We start from the raw sequence: 19,370 nt of genomic DNA, 5'->3' as shown, positions 1-19,370 counted from the left end.
ACCTCTCAGCTGCACTAACCATACTTCCTGTTCTGTTATCTGAAGTGTGAGTCTGGCACTCTGTGAAGACACAAGTGCCCACTTCCAGCCAAGCAAAGCAGACTTTCTTCCAGACCAAGATGGTCACCCCTGGTCTCTGTGCTCTCCCTCTCCAGCTGCAAAAGTGGGGCCCAGCTCTCGCCTCCCGAGATTCTGAGGTAATGAGTAATGAGCTGCTGTGAGACTCTGCAATTCCAAGGAGTTCCCAGCCTTACCAGTGATTAAAATCTAGACCTAGTTACTACGCATTTTTCCATACTTTTCAACCCCTTCCCTATAATTCTGGCTGCTGAAGAATTAGTATCTCCTTTGATAGCAAAGATGACAAGCATAAATAGTCAGGGTAGGCATGGGCTAAATCATAAAGTGGAAATATATCTTTGATGCTCTCCCCTCCTTCCCTTCTCGTTCTTCCTCTACTGAAGTCAGGAAAGAATCTAAAAATAGTCATTTATACCTTAATGTGAACTTAAAGCTCTCTAATTATATCTCATGGGGGCTTTATCTTCAGTTATAAAATAAAAAATTTTGGCCACTACTAACGCAGCCTTTCAGCCAGGTAGCAAAGGTATTTTCAGGGAACATGGGAGCCTACCTTTGGGAATCACCCCAGGTAGAGAGCTCCTTTGAAACACTCATATACCCTGGATCTTCCTGCTCACAGAGCTGGACCATGTGGGGAGTTTGAGATAAATGGACCACAGTCATTCATTTTAGGGACTTTCCCCCAGCCTCTACCTCTCTGGTGGCTTTTCTGTCCTCACCCGCCTTCTTAGGCCAGTACCTGGTGACACTCATGGTGACCCAGGAAGGCTGGATCACGGGAAGTGGAGAACGGGCCGTGCTGATGATTTATTAAGCTCTGTGGCTTCTTACTCCTCCACAAGGCTCCTCATCAGAGGGTGCGGCTTGGGTCATGCTGGGCACTCAGCAGCTTTGTGGTGGGTATCGGTTTGTGCTTCCTCCCCCTTGCTTTCGATTCAATGCTTTCCTGTTGCAGTCTGAGCAGTTCTATTTAACCACAGCCCCACAGCAGCTACCGCTGCATGCAAACTGGATCCACTGAGGGGCAAGTGTAGGGTAACCAGAGGGGAAGGGTTGAGAGGTAAGAAAGGAGAGTAGTAGAAACCAACTGGAAATGAACAAAAAATTCCAAAGATAGAATGTCATGATGAATAATAATCAAGGAAACATTCCAGTAATTTAAAAAATATGTTCCAGTTCACATGGAGCTATGGAAAAACTCAATCCTGATCTAAGTTAATTAGTTCAAATACATTTTCATTAGAACACACCCTTGGATGTATTTTTCAGAGAAATAAGAAAAACATCAGATGAGATAAGGTTAGTTTGGGTTTTAATTCAAGAACTGATTTAAAATTAAGTATCCAAATTCAGTTCTGATTGAGGAATAAGATAAATGACAATTTGGGGGTAGAATTTAGACTGGATATGTTTGAGGTCCTATAATAAGAGTGTTCCAGGCAAAGGAAAGAGCATTTGTGAAGGCCAAGAAGCAAGAGGAAGTACTGTGTATTTGAAACGTTGGAATCCAGTGGGAGTGGAGCACAGACTGATGGCAGGTAGGCAGGCTGCCGATCATGAAGGGCTTATAAGCCATGCTAAGAAGTTTGGACTCTAGCCTAAGGACAGTGGGAAGCAACTAAATGATTTTAAACAAAGGAGGTGAATTTATCAGAATTACATTTATAAAAAAACTTTCTGGTGACTGGTAGAAAACAATCCAAGGGGAGAAAAACTGGAGGCAGGAAACTAGCAAAGACTTGCAAAAATCCAGAGGTGATCACTTAGGTCAGATGGGGATGAGGGTAAGTGGGTAGATCCAAACAAACAGATTTTACTGGACTTGGTTATGGATTGAATGTGGAGGGTGAGCAAAAGAGTAATCGAGGATGAATCCTACATTTCTGGCTAGAGTATCTGGATGGGTGTTGTGGCATATATCTGGATAAGGAACATTAGAAGAGGAGTAGTTTGAAGGAGTGAGTTCATATGGTTTTAGGAGTTTCCAATTGGACAGATTCTAGAAGGCAGTTGATACATAAGTCTGGAGTTCGGTGGAAGGAGAGATTTGGAAGTCATTGGCATATAGATCTCAACTAAAGCCATGGAAGGGGATGTGACTTCTCAGAGAATGTGTAGAAGAAAGAGAGGCTGACATAAGATGGGGTCCTGAGGAACACCAACACTTAAAGGTTCCTAAAGAAAGACGAGCTTGCAAAGGATACTGAAGACCCATGACGAAGGTAGGAAAATAACAGTGTGTGGAAACCAAAGGAAGATGGTGGGTCCATCAAGGAGGTCAAGGAGCATCAAACGCTGTGCAGTCAAGTAAGATAGAGACTGATGTATCCACTGACTGGATTTAGTAATATGGGGGGGGGGCGTTACCGTCCTTAGTGAAAGCCCCTCAACCCTTCAGCAGAGTGGGAGCCAATGCTGGATTAGACTGGGTTGAAAAGTGAGGGTGAAATGAAGAATTAGAAACAACAGGGTAGACAGCTCATTCAGAGAGGCACACAGACTACTCCCTCTGCCTCAAAAGCCCTCCCACACTGTTCCTACTTGGTAAAATCTTGCTCATTCCAAGGATATGGACGAAGTGAAGGGGATTTATAAACAAAAATCTGAGATATATTTTTTTTCCAGAGGCAAATTCAGCCAGGGCTGGGAGTCAGGAAGTGAGTGACTTATTCTGTGATCACCAGACAAGAACTTTCAACCAATAAAGAAGAGGCCTGTGCACTCCCTGGTGCCAGTGTGGGGGTGCTGGTCTACCGTAAGCCCAGAATGTGATGCAATTCTTAGGAACAGGAAGAGGTTTAGCTGGAATGGAAAGAGGACTCTCTGACTTGGGGAAGGCAACAGAGGGGGCAGAGTGAGAAACAGGAATTTTTTCAAAGTGTAGAGCCAGAAATGAACCGACAAAAGCAGAATGAATTGAAAAGCTGTCACTGAAAGCCTTTCTACCCCATCTCTGATTGTGGTAAAGCAGACAGAAAAAGCATCAGTTTCTGAACTGGCTCTTCTATCATTCATTAGGAAAGAGAAAACACCCACCCCTTGGGACTCTCTTGACATATGAGGCATCTCCCTGAACTTTCCTCTTTAAGCAGAGAGCAGCTAGTCTGCTTACAGATGAGAAAATTTATCTGTAAAATGGGGAGCATGGCTATCAACAAGTATGAGACTACCTTATATGCTATTAAGAACAGTTCGAAAAAAAAAAAAAAGATCAGTTCAAATGTTAGCTGCTGATGTTCTTAGAAGGTATAAAAGCAGAAGGATATTTTAAAACAAATTTAAATAATAAAAAATTAGAAACAGGTGATACAGATAACATTTGCTCCAAATGACACAGACACACTATATAACAGACATTTAGACACCAGTGGAAATCATTCTTTGGACTTTTAGCCGGGCATCTTAAATGGAAAGAATCAGGCTTAAGAATCAGGCCTAAACATCTTACTTTCATCTTATTAAAAACATTTTTATTTAAAAACCGGTGCAGTGTGAGATCTAAAAATCTGGGGTTAAATGGAAAAACTGGCTGGAGGCGGGGGTGGGGGGTGGGTTCTGGCTACACAGGTCAAATCGTTAAAATGAGATTAAAGAAACAGCCCCGATTATTTTCTTCAGAGGTTACAGAAAAAGAAAATATTATTTGAAATGAGTGAATGTTTGTTGTGGCATTTATAGTATCGGGATTTGCCTCATCTGTCACCTAAAACCATCATTGTTTAAGGGCTGTTGTTCTCTTTACAGTACAGTTGTTTTCCTCTCAAGGAAACACTGCTTTACTTTGAGGAAGTGGCAGACTCCTCATATTGGAGTTTTGCTGCCCTCTTCTGGAAACACTAAGTCATGGCCTGAGAAATGGACTGTGCTAAAGGATCCTAAATACTGCAGTACAGCCAGACTGCAGTATCAAGAATAAAATAATTATGGAACTGGGTTGTTAGTTTTCAGAGGAACAGGCAGGGCTGCACTCATAACGAATGCTTTCCTTGATCAGTTAGAATAATAATAATAGTAATACAGTACAGTATTTACAGGTCACTTCACAGTTCATAAAACCCTCAGAACTATTACTGCATTTTTACCTCCTTTTATACTCAAATAGTTCATGTGAAGTAGGTAGAGCAGATACCATTCCCATTTTTTTCAACCATGGGAAATTGAGGTACATAGTGCCTAAATAACTTACCCAAAGTCTTACAGCTGCAGAGTGTGAGATGATCTAGAAGCCAAGTCTTCTGACTCCCAACTCAGTATTTTCTACCCTTTCATATCCACAGACCACTGCTGCATGTGATGTCAGTAATTTGTCTTTGTTGCAGTTTATATAAATCTCTGTACTTCTTCAGCAATGTCCATTTTACACTATAGTGTTCACCTAACTGATGAAAATAAATATGTATATGATTCTAGCAAGGCTATGGTTATTGTAGCAAAAACAATAACAACAAAAAACCCCCAAATATAGCTACATAAATACCACAAGCAAGTGGATGGGCTAAAGCAGAAATTCTTAAACTTTTGCTTGGAAGTTCTTTACAGTCTTTTTATTTTTAAAGAATCTTTAGCAAGCACTGTTTTGTACTGTTAACTCCCAACTCTACTACTGGGGAAAATCGAGTTTGAGAAAGATGGAAGAAAAATCAGAGTGTCAAAATGAAAAAAAAAATCAAGAAAAACCAATTTGAAAGTCAAATTAGTTTATTCTAAAGTTCCAGGTGTGCAAATTAACACACTCTGAACATTTATGCAAATAGCCAAATAAAAGACATACAAATGATAAGCTCTTCAGTCCTCACTACCTCCCCCTGTGTGCCCAGTTCAACATACCTCATTGCCTACCTACACTATTTGCAAGGGAATCCTTGAGAGAAGTCTGGCAGGTGCAAACTGCCATCGGTTGGTCAAAACTAAGTCTTAAACCAGTTTCTTATCTTTAGCATGGTAAAATATGCCTTACTCTGTATGGCATATGGGTCAAGGTATTTATAGCTGAACTGGAGTCACTTTTTCAGATGACAAATTGGTAAGGAGTTAAGTGACATGAAAAGCTCATTTAATATTATCCACACAACATACAAGCAACCATAGGCTCTGTGGTCAACTGGACACATTTCCAGACTGAGATCTGCCAGTCTGACTTTTGTGCTTTCTCTTCAGGTCTAATTTGACTCCATGCCTTACTCTTCACCCTTTTACCTTTCAACTGTTTCTGTCCTAAAGAACCAATTTCATTTGCTATATTATCTTTCTTCCTCTTCCCCAATGTGTTTACTATATATAGATAGAATCTTCCTGTTGGTCCTCTATTTTGTTCTGACTTCTTTTTAATGTGCCTCTCTCCTTTCCAATTCCCGTATTAGGCCTATACCATTTTACCCCACTTTGTTTTCCCCTTCCATTCAGATTACGTGTATATCCATGACTTAAAGCACAGCCCAGTTCCAGAAAACTTGTGCATAAATTTTTGTAATCCAATGTACTCATTCTGCAATTATTTGCTGAGTACCTCCAACGTGTCACTGTATTGAGTGCCAAGCACTCAAAAGACATGAATATCAATTTGTCTCTACCTTAGGGACTTCACATGGTATACAGCCAAGGAGACAAACGAGTACACGTCAACCACTATTTTAAATTGGTAGGTTCTATGCTGGAAATATGAACACGTTGCTATGGGAGGATGAAACCACAACATCTCCCAGGTTGATAAGAAAGAGGATGTGAGAACGTTAGAAAGGCTTTACAAGGAGGTGTTAGAGCTGGGTCTTTGAGAGATGAGCAGAACTTTAGTAGGTTGAAAGTGAAAAGGAAAGGGGTAAAGTATACACACAAAAAAATTCTGGAGAGAAGGTCCCAATGAGCCAGGGCACAAGGTAAAGTGGTAATCTGACTGATTAGAGAAAGCCAGAGAATTTGGTGTGGATGAAACAAAACAGGTGGTGGGGAGTGGCAAATGAGTCTGAAAGGATACGAGGTCACACTGTGGAAGGCAGACTGGAGTATGTGACCTTTTATTCTATAGGAAATGGGGGTGCGATTGGCTCTTTATGAAAGTTTATGGTATTAACATTGTAGTAGTACTGGGCTGAAAGAGGGACGTGTATAAGGAAAGTAGTAAGAAGGCTACTGCAAGAGTCCAACTTAAAGTTAATGAGAGCTTGAATCTAAGACCAAAAAGAAAGGAAGTGATGAATGAGAAATATCTTGGCCGTTAAGAAAAACAAGTTTTGGTTAACAGTTGAGAGGTGGAAGGAGAAAACAGAGGAGTCAAATGCAATTCATGACTTGTAGCTCAGGTAAAGGAGTTGCAGGTGATGTCTGAAAATCAGAAATACATTAGAAAGCACAGGTGAGGTTTTAACTTTGAAAGTAATGGAATGAAGGTAATAAGATGTTTTAGGTGCACTTAAGTTTTATGGGATACTCAAACACAGATATCCAATAAGCAGCAAAAAATTGGATCTAGATCTCAAGTTTAAGGATAGACAGGTATATTTGGAGCTATCAGTAATACAAGTGATAGTTGAAGCCCTAAATATAGAAGACAAACTAGAGGAGCTTCTTCTTGAATTCTTGCAGTGTTTGAAATATTTTAAATATTCCTTAAAGCAGGGGCATATCTGCATTGACTAATAAGAGAACACAGTATATTATGAAATCAATTAAAGGTAAGATAAATTAAGATCTAAAAATAACGAGTAAGTATAACAGTTAATTTTAAAGCTCTTGCTTACAGAAGTAAAGTTGTAGTAACATATTAACTGCTAAGTAAAAGCAGCATCTAGGGAAATGAAGTAAAATGGAGAGGAATAGGAGTGAGGAAAAAGTAGGGGAAAAAGAGAAGAGAATGGGCAAAAGGACATAAGAAACAAAGGGGAGATTTATTTTAAAAAATCACTTTGCTAAACCTTAAGTGAATCAGATGTAGAAAAATGTTGAATTAACACTGAGATCAAATGTAAAAGTAAAGGAACAAATAAAATAAGATGTATTACAGGAGATTAGCTCAAGATGGAGGAGTAGAAGGACGTGAGCTCACCCCCTTCTTAAAAAACACCAAACCCAAAACTAACTGCTGAACAACCATTGATAAAAAAATGCTGGAACCTACAAAAAAGGATATCCTACATCCAAAGACAAAAAGGATGCCACAGCAAGATGGTAGGAGGGATGCAATCATGATAAACTCAAATCCCACACCTGCCGGGTGGGTGACCTACAAACTGGAAAACAATTATACCACAGAAGTTATCCCACAGGAGTGAAAGTTCTGAGCCCCATGTCAGGCTGCCCAGACTGGGAGTCCAGCAATGGGAGGAAGAGTCCCCAGAGAATCTAGCTTTGAAGGCAAGTGGGATTTGATCACAGGACTTCCACAGGACTGGGGGAAACAGAGACTCCACTCTCAGAGGGTGTGCACCAGGACCCAGGGGAAAAAAACAGTGACCCCATAAAAGACTAAGCCAGACTTACCTGCTAGTAGTGAAGGGTCTCCTGAGGAGGTGTGCACCAGGACCCAGGGGAAAAAAACAGTGACCCCATAAAAGACTGATCCAGACTTACCTGCTAGTAGTGAAGGGTCTCCTGAGGAGGTGGGGGCAGCTGGGGCTCATTGTGGGGACAAGGACACTGCCAGCAGCAATTCTGGGAAGTACCCATTGGCATGAGCCCTCCTTGAGGCCATCATTAGCCCCACCAAACAGCCTGTAGGCTCCAGTGCTGGGTTGCCTCAGGCCAGACAACCAACAGGGTGGGAGCACAGCCCCATCCATGAGTGGACAAGCGGATTAATGTTTTACTGAGCACAGCCCTGCCCACCAGAGGGACAAGATCCACCTCCACCCACCACCAGGCCCTCCCATCACGAAGCTTGCACAAGACTCTTAGACAGCCTCATCCACCAGCCTCACCCCCTTCTGCAGACAGCAGAAATGAGAACTACAATCCTGCAGCCTGTGGAATGGAATCCACAATCACAGAAAATTAAACAAAATGAAATGGCAAAGGTATATGTCCCAGATGAAGAAACAAGATAAAACCCCAGAAAGACTAAGTGAAGTGGAGATAGGCAAACTTCCAGAAAAATAATTCAGAATAATGATAGCGAAGATGATCCAGGATCTCGAAAAAGAATGGAGGCAAGGATCAAAAAGATGCAAGAAATGTTTAACAAAGACCTAGAAGAACTAAAGAACAAACAAACAGAGATGAACAGTATAAAAACTGCAATGAAAAATACACTAGAAGGAATCAGTAGCAGAATAACTGAGGCAGAAGAACGAATAAGTGACCTGGAAGACAGAATGGTGGAAATCACTGCCACAGAACAGAATAAAGAAAAAAGAATAAAAAGAAATTAAGACAATCTAAGAGACATCTGGTACAACACCAACCATACCAACATTCACATTATAGGGGTCCCAGAAGGAGAAGAGAGAGAGAAAGGACCTGAGAAAATATCTGAAAAGATAATTGCTGAAAACTTCCCTAACATGGGAAACAAAATAGTCACCCAAGTCAGGAAGTGCAGAGAGTCCCAAGCAGGATAAACCCAAGGAGGAATATGCTGAGACACATAGTAATCAAACTGACAAAAATTAAAGACAAAGAAAAACTATTAAAAGCAACAAGGGATAGGGAGGGTGGGAGGGAGATGCAAGAGGGAGGGGACATGGGGATATATGTATACATATACCTGATTCACTCTTTTATACAGCTAACACAACACTGTAAAGCAATTATACTCCAATAAAGATGTTAAAAAACAAACAAAATAAAAAACAAACAAACAAAAAAAGCAATGAGGGAAAAATGACAACATACAAGGGAACTCCCATAAGAATATCTGCTGATTTTTCAGCAGAAGCTCTGCAGGCCAAAAGGGAGTGGCACGATATATTTAAAGTGATGAAAGGGAAGAACCTACAACCAAGAATACTCTACTCAGCAAGGCTCTCATTCAGACTTAACAGAGAAATCAAAAGCTTCACAGAAAAGCAAAAGCTAAGAGAGTTCAGTACCACCAGACAAGCTTTACAACAATTGCTAAGAGAAACTTCTCTAGACGGGAAAGACACCAGCAACTGAAAACAACCTTGTACATATATAGACTGCTATATCAAAACCTATGGGATCAGCAAACCCCAAAACACAATAGATACACACACAAACACACACACACACACACACACACACACACGAACAAAAAAAAAAAGGAAAAAGAAAAGAAAAGGCAACTCAAACACAACACTAAACATGGTCATCAAATCCCAGGAGAAGAGAACAAGACAGGAAGGGAAGAAAAAAGACCTATAAAAACAAACCCAAAACAATTAAGAAAATGGCAATAGGAACTTGCATATCGATAATTATCTTAAATGTAAATGAATTAAATGCTCCAAGCAAAAGACACAGACTGGCTAAATGGATACAAAAACAAGACCTGTATATACGCTGTCTACTAGAGACCCACTTCAGACCTCGGGACACATACAGACTGAAAGTGAGGGGATGGAAAAATGTATTCCATGCAAGTGTAGATCCAAAGAAAGCTGGAGTAGCAATACTCATATCAGACAAAATAGACTTCAAAATAAAGACTGTTATAAGAGACAAAGAAGGACACTACATAATGATCAAGGGATCAATCCAAGAAGAAGATATAACAATTACAAATACATATGCACCCAACATAGGAGCACCTCAATATATAAGGCAAATGCTAACAGCCATAGCAGGGGAAATCAAAAGTAACACAATAATAGTGGGGGAGTTTAACACTCCACTTACACCAATGGATAGACCATACAGACAGAAAATTAATAACGAAATACAAGCCTTAAATGACACATTAGACCAGAGGGACATAACTGTATTTACAGAGCATTCCATCCAAAAGCAGCAAAATACACATTCTTCTCATGTGTATATGGAACATCCTACAGGACTGACCACATGCTGGGCCACAAAGTGAGACTCAGTAAATTTAAGAAAATTGAAATCATATCAGGCATCTTTTCCTACCACAACGCTATGAGATTAGAAATAAACTACAAGAAAAAATAACTGTAAAAAGCACAAACACGTGGAGGCTAAACAATATGCTACTAAACAACCAATGGATCACTGAAGAAATCAAAGAGGAAATCAAAAAATACCTAGAGACAAATGAAAATGAAAGCATAATGATCCAAAACCTATGGGATGCAGCAAAAGCAATTCTAAGAGGGAAGTTTATAGCAATACAATCTTACCTTAGGAAACAAGAAAAATCTCAAATAAACAACCTAACCTTACACCAAAAGCAACTAGAGAAAGAAGAACAAGCAAAACCTAAAGTTAGTAGGAGGGAAGAAAATCATAAAGACCAGAGCAGAAATAAATGAAATAGAGATGAAGAAAACAATAGCAAAGATCAATGAAACAAAAACTGGTTCTCTGAGAAGATAAACAAAATTTATAACCCTTTAGCCAGACTCATTAAGGAAAAAAAGGGAGAGGACTCAAATCAATAAAATTAGAAATGAAAAAGGAGAAGTTACTACTGACACCACAGAAATACAAAGGATCATAAGAGACTACTACAAGCAACTGTATGCCAATAAAATGGACAACCTGGAAGAAATGGACAAATTCTTAGAAAGGTACAATCTCCCAAGACTGAACCAGGAAGAAAGAGAAAATATGAACAGACCAATCACACATAAGGAAATTGAAACTGTGATTTAAAAACTCCAAGAAACAAAAGTCCAGGACCAGGTGGCTTCACAGGTGAATTGTATCAAACATTTAGAGAAGAGTTATCCTTCTGAAACACCTATCCTTCTGAAACAGTTCCAAAAATTGCAGAGGAAGGAAACCTCCCAAACTCATTCTATGAGGCCACCATCACCCTGATGCCAAAACCAGACAGACACCACAAAAAATAAAATTACAGGCCAATATCACTGATGAACATAGATGCAAAAATCCTCAACAAAATACTAGCAATCTGAATCCAACAATACAGTAAAAGGATCATACACCATGATCAAGTGGGATGTATCCCAGGGATGCAAGGATTTTTCAATATCTGCAAATCAATCACTGTGATACACCACATCAACAAATTGAAGAATAAAAACAATATGATCATCTCAATAGATGCAGAAAAGCTTTTGACAAAATTCAACACCCATTTATGATAAAAACTCTCCGAAAAGTGGGTATAGAGGGAACATACCTCAACATAATAAAGGCCATATACAACAAACCTACAGCTAACATCATACTCAATGGTGAAAAGCTACAAGCATTTCCTCTAAGATCAGGAACAAGACAAGGATGTCCACTCTCACCACTTTTATTCAACGTAGTTTTAGAAGTCCTAGCTACAGCAATCAGAGAAGAAAAAGAAATAAAAGGAATCCCAACTGGAAAAGAAATTAAACTCACTGTTTTCGGATGACATGATACTATACATAGAAAATCCTAAAGATGCAACCAGAAAACTACTAGAGCTCATCAATGAATTTGGTAAAGTTGCAGGTTACAAAATTAACAAACAGAAATTTGTTGCATTCTTATACATTAACAACAAAAGATCAGAAAGAGAAATTCAAGAAATAATCCCATTTATCATCAAAAAGAATAAAATATCTAGGAATAAACCTACCTAAGGAGGTAAAAGACCTGTACTCCAAAAACTATAAAATGCTGCTGATGAAAGAAATCGAAGATGACACAAACAGATGGAAAGATATACCATGTTCTTGGATTGGAAGAATCAATATTGTCAAAATGACCATACTACCCAAGGCAATCTACAGATTCAATGCAATCCCTATCAAATTACCAATGGCATTTTTCACAGAACTAGAACAAAAAAATCTTAAAATTTGTATGGAGACATAAGAGAACCCGAATAGTCAAAGCAATCTTGAGAAAGAAAAGCAAACCTGGAGGAATCAGGTGCCCTGACTTCAGACTACACTACAAAGCTACAGTCATCAAAACAGTATGATACTGGCTCTAAAACAGAAATATAGATCAATGGAACAGGATAGAAAGCCCAGAAATAAACCCACACACCTATGGTCAATTAATCTATGACAAAGGAGGCAAGGATATGCAATGAAGGAAAGACAGTCCCTTCAATAAATGGTGCTGGGAAAACTGGACAGCTACATGTAAAAAAATGAAATCAGAACATTCTCTAACACCATACACAAATATAAATACAAAATGGATTGAAAACCTAAATGTGAGACTGGACACTATAAAACTCCTAGAGGAAAACACAGGCAGAAGAACACTCTCTGACATAAATTGCAGCAATATCTTTTTCGATCTGTCTCCCAGAGTAATGGAAATAAAAACAAAAATAAACAAATGGGACCTAATTAAACTCAAAATCTTTTGCACAGCAAAGGAAACCATAAACAAAACGAAAAGACAACCCACAGAATGGGAGAAAGTATTTGCAAATGATGTGACTGACAAGGGATTAGTCTCCAAAATTTACAAACCGCTCATGAGGCTTAATATCATCAAAACAAACAACCCAATCAAAAATAGGCAGAAGGGCTTCCCTGGTGGCACAGTGGTTAAGAATCCGCCTGCCAATGCAGGGGACATGGGTTCGAGTCCTGGTTCGGGAAGACCCCACATACCATGGAGCAACTAAACCCGTGCACCACAACTACTGAGCCTGTGCTCTAGAGCCTGCAAGCCACAACTACTGAAGCCTGTGCGCCTAGAGCCTGGGCTCTGCAACAAGAGAAGCCACCGCAATGAGAAGCCCGCACACTGCCATGAAGAGTAGCCCCTGTTCTCTGCAACTAGAGAAAGCCTGCACGCAACAACAAAGACCCAATGCAGCCAAAAATAATTAATTAAAAAAAAAATGGGCAGAAGACCTAAATAGACATTTCTCCAAAGAAGACATACAGATGGCCAAGAGGCACATGAAAAGATGTTCAACATCACTAATTATTAGAGAACTGCAAATCAAAACTACAATAAGATATCACCTCACACCAGTCAGAATGGCTATTATCAAAAAATCCACAAACAATAAATGCTGGAGGGGGTGTGGAGAGAAGGGAACCCTCCTGCACTGTTGGTGGGAATGTAAATTGGTGCAGCCACTATGGAGAACAGTATGGAGGTTCCTTAAGAAACTAAAAATAGAGCTACCATATGATCCTGCATTCCCACTCTTGGGCATATACCCAGAGAAAAACATGGTCTGAAAGGATACATGCGCCCCAATGTTCATTGCAGCACTGTTCACAATAGCCAAGACATGGAAGCAACCTAAATGTCCATCAACAGAAGAATGGATAAAGAAGATGTGGTACATATATACAGTGGAATATTACTCAGCTGTTAAAAAGAATGAAATAATGCCATTTGCAGCAACATGGATGGACCTAGAGATTGTCATACTGAGTGAAGTAAGTCATACAGAGAAAGAGAAATATCATATGATATCACTTATATGCAGAATCTAAAAAAAAATGATAAAAGGAACTTATTTACAAAACAGATTCACAGACTTAGAGAATATGGTTACCAGGGGAGAAGGGTGTGTGTGGGGGGAGGGATAGTTAGGGAGTTTGGGATTGCCATGCACACACTGTTCTATTTAAAATGGATGACCAATGGGGACCTACTGTATAGCACAAGGAATTCTGCTCAATATTCTGTAACTACCTAATTGGTAAAAGAATTTGAAAAAGAATAGATACATGTATATGTATAATCAAATCACTTTGTTGTACACCTGAAACTAACACAACATTGTTAATCAAATGTACTCCAATAGAAAATAAAGTTTTTAAAAAATGTGTTACAAACCAAGAAGGAGAAAAGGCAAACAAGAACCCGAGAGCAAAAAATATTAAAAAATAAAGGGAGAAATGACAGATAAGTAAATGAATAAGAGAAGGAAATAATAAAATGAAATTATATTTTTAAAAAGCCAACCTTTTCCAAAAAAAGACAAAAACAAATAACTTGACAGGACAAAGTGAAATAGTGCTTAGGACAAACACTTCTACATCATAATTTAGGAATAAACAGTATATGTAGTGGTTGGGTGTCTAGCAGTCCTGGATTTGAACCCAAGTACTTCAACTTGCTATGTGACCTTGGGCAAGCTGGGAAAATGGTTATGAGGACTGTAATAATACATGTAAAATGACTGACACATATGCTCAATTAATGAAGGTTATAGAAGGTTAGTCCAGTTTTGATTAGTATATGGAAGTCAAATTTCCAACAATTTTTCTAATCTAAGACATGGATTCAATTACAGCACTTGAAATAAACTTTATTAGAATGGAGTGATTAAATTGCTCAAGATAGTTTTATACTGTTGGGTCAACGCTGTCTGTAATGATTAATAGGATGTGAGACTCAATTTGCCCCTTCTACCTCAAACTATGTCACACATGCTACAAATTTTTCTTTGGGACTTTTAAAAAGCACAAGCTATTTATTTGGTCCAATTAGTTAATGTGCATTTACAGTAGTAACATCTTTACAACCACTGCTCTTTGCCTTTTTGCTGAGCTAAAAAGACAACCAGATGGGGCTCAGTCAGTTCTGCTAAATACACTAACTAAAAGCCTTAATTGTGTGTCCACCAACATTCAAGCCCTTAGGTCATGAAAACTCCCAATAAGATGGGAATTTAAATTGAGATGTTTTCTCATACATGTATTATTAAATACTATGTATGAAGAAATGATTATCCATTTGCCTTCTTAACTTGCTTTTGCAAGACTTCCTACTGATAAAAGTAGAAATAAAAAATTTAAGATCCTTGATTTTGAGGAACTGGACCAAATATTTTTTTTCTGTAGAACAAGATCCAAAAATATTTGATAGAATTTTTTTACACAATTTTTTAAGAATGAATCTCATCCACAAAGTTAGTTCAAACTGTAGAATTTTTCTAGTTCACCTCAGCTGTACAGTTTTCAAGGTTTCTGGATTCTTTCCTTTGAGTTCCACATCCTCTATATTTGGAGTTCTTAGCTGGGGGGGATCATGGACCACCAGGTCATGAACAGGCTTTATAGAGTTCTTGAAAACCCTGACATAGTGTGTGATACTTGGTATACATGTACACATGAACATTGTTCTGGGGTAAAGGCACATACCCTTCACCAGATTTTCAAAGGTTTTCCAAAAAGCTTAAGAACCAGTTAGACATTTAAATGAAGAGATGTACATACAATGTGCCAAATATTGCTATGTTAACACTTGTGAGATTTCTTAATTAAAACATGTTATGAAGTTCAGTGCCATAACCAAAAAAGCTACTTCTAAAGAGTAGTTCAATGTCTTTACCTCCTAGTGGTTCACACAATCCTCAACCCACTGCAATCTGACTTGTGTCTCTCCTGCCCTGGAATTACTCTGCTTGTATGATTACGCTCCTAATTGTTAAATTCAAAATACATTTTGTGGTACTTGTTTGATTTGACCTCTTGGTGGTATAGTATGGTGGAGAAAAGCACAGACTCTGGAGTCAAACTGTCTAGGTTCAAATCTTAGCTCTGTCACTTGCTAGCTCTGCATCTTTGGATAAATTACTCAACTCTTCTGTGCCTCAGTGCAGTAAAGTTTCTTCATTCACATGGTGTGAACAGTATTTACTTCAAAATGTCAACATGAGAATTAAAATAAGCTCCTAACAAAGAAAGCATTGTGTAAATATTTCAGTATGTGGGATTATTCCTTTCTTGAAAATAACTTGAAACCTGTCTATGTCTCATTCTACTCTGATGGCTCCTTAGTTTCATCTCCCTACTTTCAGGCTTATTCCTCTCTAATATATCTTTTATAGCATGGCCAGAATGATCATTTGAAGTTATAAATCTGATGCCATCTCTTGCCACTGATGTTAGTATAGTCTGAATGACTTGCATGACAGTGTACCGTCTACTTCTTCTTCCTCAAGTCTCAGTTGCCTACACTTAACCTATGAGTTAAGTTGAACCAAGCTATATGATCCCCCAAATGGGCCTCACTCTTTTAACTCATGACTCTTCACAAGCCGTTGACTCCGTCTGGGAAATCCCACTCTCCTTCTCTTACCACACCCCTCCCCACAGTAAATTAGGTGTCCTTTTTTAATGTGCCCCCGATAACCCTGAACAGTATTTATCACATTCTATTTTAGATACCTGTTTGATTGCTGGTTCATTTCATCTAGTCAGATCTTCCCACTTCCTCCAATAAGGAACAGAAGCAGGAGTCATATTATGACAGTCCTGTTCTTTCATTTTCTACCATCATAATCTTAAACTACTTTCTTATCCCTTTGTTTATCATCCCCCACCCCAACTCATTTTTTAATTAACTCACTGAGTTTAGGTAGAAGTGTATCTATAGAAGAAGATGTGCATGTAAATTAACTAGATAACAAAACTTCACACTAAAGGGAACATTCTAGAAGTATTTATTTCATTGCTGATTACTTGGTTGCACCATGCAACTCTCAACGAGCTGCCACTCTCCACTCCTACAAAAGTACCAAATGCTATGGTACCAATACTTAGGTTTTCAGCCTTTCAAAGGCTTTTATTACCAATATCATTACTTAGGATAAGCCTTTTAGGGACTTCAAAGCACTTATTCGCTATAAAAAGTAACTTCTTATTTCATGCACAAAACTCCAATTGGCAGACATAGGTCCAAAATGGAAAGAAAAAAGTTTTATTCTAGTTCTGTAAATTATCAGGAATAAAATAAGCATTTCTCCTTGCCTTGTTTTAAAGAAATAGAATTTTTTTTCTCTATCAGGAATCAGAACAGTAGGTTTGATGATCCTGAGTTATAAAATTGCTTACTGGTTAAAGTTCTTTCCAAAGATTTTAAGAAGTAGGCTCATTTTCCTGTACAATTTAAAGAAATGTTTGCAGTATGTGTAGTAATTATAGGTTATATTGTAGACCCTTGTGACAATATTTAAAAGGCCTACTCTCCCCATTTAAAAAAATTCTACCTCAGAAGGTAAAAGGAAATTCCCATTATCCCTGAGCAAAAAAGGGAAAAATCATAGGTACTTTTATTTGTTAATAGAAGCTACTGTAAATGAGTTACCTATTTCTGGAACATTCTCAGAGAATTACATAACTGAAGCAGATACAAGGTGCTTTCAGATTTTCTCAGATAAATGTGTTTAGTAGTTTGAGTAGTTGCTCTGAAAAATTTCAATTTAATTAACTACGCAACTGAATATTTTCCATTTTGAAATTTGAGGATATCCTGAGAGGGACAGGAAACTATTGAACATAGAGGAATTTAAAAAATGTTAGCAAATTGTGGCAGGAGGAAGAGTGGGGAACATCGTAGTGGAGAAAAAGTGAGAAAAGGGCAGGACAAAGCTGTAGTCATGAGCCGGCCTCGCTTTGTCACTAAGTCAGGGGCCTCTGGCTATCAGTACGCTACATTCACTCTTAGATTAATATAAACCAGATGCGGAAAAATAAAATTAAGAATGTCCCAAACAAAACATTTAAGTCTTTTAAGGAGTAAATGACAGAAAACATTTTAGCTTCTTAATCACGGAGTGCTATAATTTCAAGGCATCAATATAATTCATTTAACCCTAAAGCAATTGTGCAATAAGCAAAACATCATAAATGGAAAACAACAAAGGTTAACTTCCTACAGGGGCCAATAGACAGGATCTCTTGCAGCACAGCAATTAACCTTCACATACTGGAGTCTTGTTTAAAAGGCCATCAACAACTCAGATTCCTGAAAAATCACAAGTGTCACCAACAAACGGAATGTTGATTAAACAGAGTCCAAAAACTTTCCAAAGGGCTGCCTTCTCTGAAGGGATTTCAGACTGTTGCTAGCACAGGTTGGTTAAGCCAAACCTCACTGACGGCTCCATTAGAGATGAGAATGCCCAGTCAGTGCTGTTTTAAAAATGTAAAACACTGGGAGGGAAAAAAACAAATAAAACAATCTACTGTTCCCTAACATATATGGCTTAGCACCCAGAGAAAGCCTCTGCCCCCAAAAGACACTTTCTACATAGGGCTAAGCTTCATTAAATGAGGCGTAATCTTTCATTTTCAGGACATGTCTTTCCTTGCAAGGTCTTTAGAGGCAGAAGTTCCACTTGGATTCTAATACGCATCTCTGTGAGCTCAGCTTCCTGAAAACATACACCTCCTGGGTTCTAGGTTCTTCCTTGCCAGTGACTGGATTCACTACTTCACAGCCACCAGAATCTCACATACACTATTAACATGATGAAAAATACAGCTACTGCTGCAAGTTTGGCGTAAGTGGAACGCATGTTCAAGTACTTCGCATCCTGGCGGTATTTCTTGGACAGACTGGACAAATTGTTAGCCTTCGAATCCAATGCTGTCAAAAAAGGAAAAAAGGATAACATCAATTAGTCCCTTAAAGTATTTTATCAAATGTATTAAGACATAAAAATAACCAAAATGAGTGGCACTATTTCAAACCATGAAGCTTAAATTATCATTTTTATTTTAAGGGTACGGTTGCATACACTGATTAACGCGTGATCCTGAAGCACTGTAAAATCTACAATGCATTTAAAAATTATCAGATCAATTTATGTTCAAATTCTTGAGGCTGTATGCAGGCTCTGGCCTCAGACCCTGGTTCAAATCTCAGCTGTTACCAGTCACGTGGTATTGGTCAACTCAGCCTCTCTAAGACCCAGCTTCTTTTGTCTATAAAAATAGGGATTATATAGTAACAATAAACATATCATAGGATGCCTGTAAAGTGGGCACAATGCCTACATACAATAAACACTTGACAAACGTTAGCTGACCATAACTATCTTCATAATCTCTTAATGGTCTAAATCATATTTGCTCATATTTTGACAAATGATAATCCAGGTAAGATAAAAGATGCAGGTAACCACAAAATTCAAAGAACCAGACACTGAGTATTAAGCTATATCTCAGTGGTGACTGCTACCAAATTTCTAAGACTTTCCACATAGTAAAGACTATTATTATGAAGATAAAGCTATCAGAAATTATATTTTAACAGATACAGGAAAGCTGTATTATAATGAAAATACAATCACAGGTGCTAGAAAACCACCAATATCTACTAAATTAAGCTTTTTAGAATCTTAGGCAAAGTTTTTCTTTTCTCCTATAAGGACATTTGTAATGTCAGTCTCTTAATTGTTAACTGAGCACTTAGAGAAATAGTCAGATATACACAAGCTAGACTGGGCTTAAAATATATGGCATGTTTTTAATAATAAAAACAAACTCTCA

The 19,370-nt window shown here is 38.4% G+C and overlaps 1 protein-coding gene across 2 annotated transcripts in view; it reads right to left on the bottom strand.

Moving 5' to 3' along the window:
* The window catches only part of SEC22B (SEC22 homolog B, vesicle trafficking protein), a 63,717-nt gene that overhangs the window by 25,585 nt on the left and 18,762 nt on the right, over window positions 1–19,370 (bottom strand). Inside the window, exon 5 of one of the 2 annotated variants that reach the window (XM_019920011.3) lies at window positions 16,521–18,465. The exons of the other annotated variant lie outside the window; for it this stretch is intronic. Coding sequence (XP_019775570.1) covers window positions 18,311–18,465 — 155 coding nt within the window. The 3' untranslated portion in view covers window positions 16,521–18,310. Of the gene's footprint in view, window positions 1–16,520; window positions 18,466–19,370 lie in introns of those variants that run through there. 2 annotated transcript variants of the gene reach the window in all.

The sequence above is a fragment of the Tursiops truncatus genome, chromosome 1 (assembly GCF_011762595.2).
Source record: "Tursiops truncatus isolate mTurTru1 chromosome 1, mTurTru1.mat.Y, whole genome shotgun sequence".
Classification (NCBI taxonomy): Eukaryota; Metazoa; Chordata; class Mammalia; order Artiodactyla; family Delphinidae; genus Tursiops; species Tursiops truncatus.
This window is presented reverse-complemented; position numbering and strand designations above follow the sequence as displayed.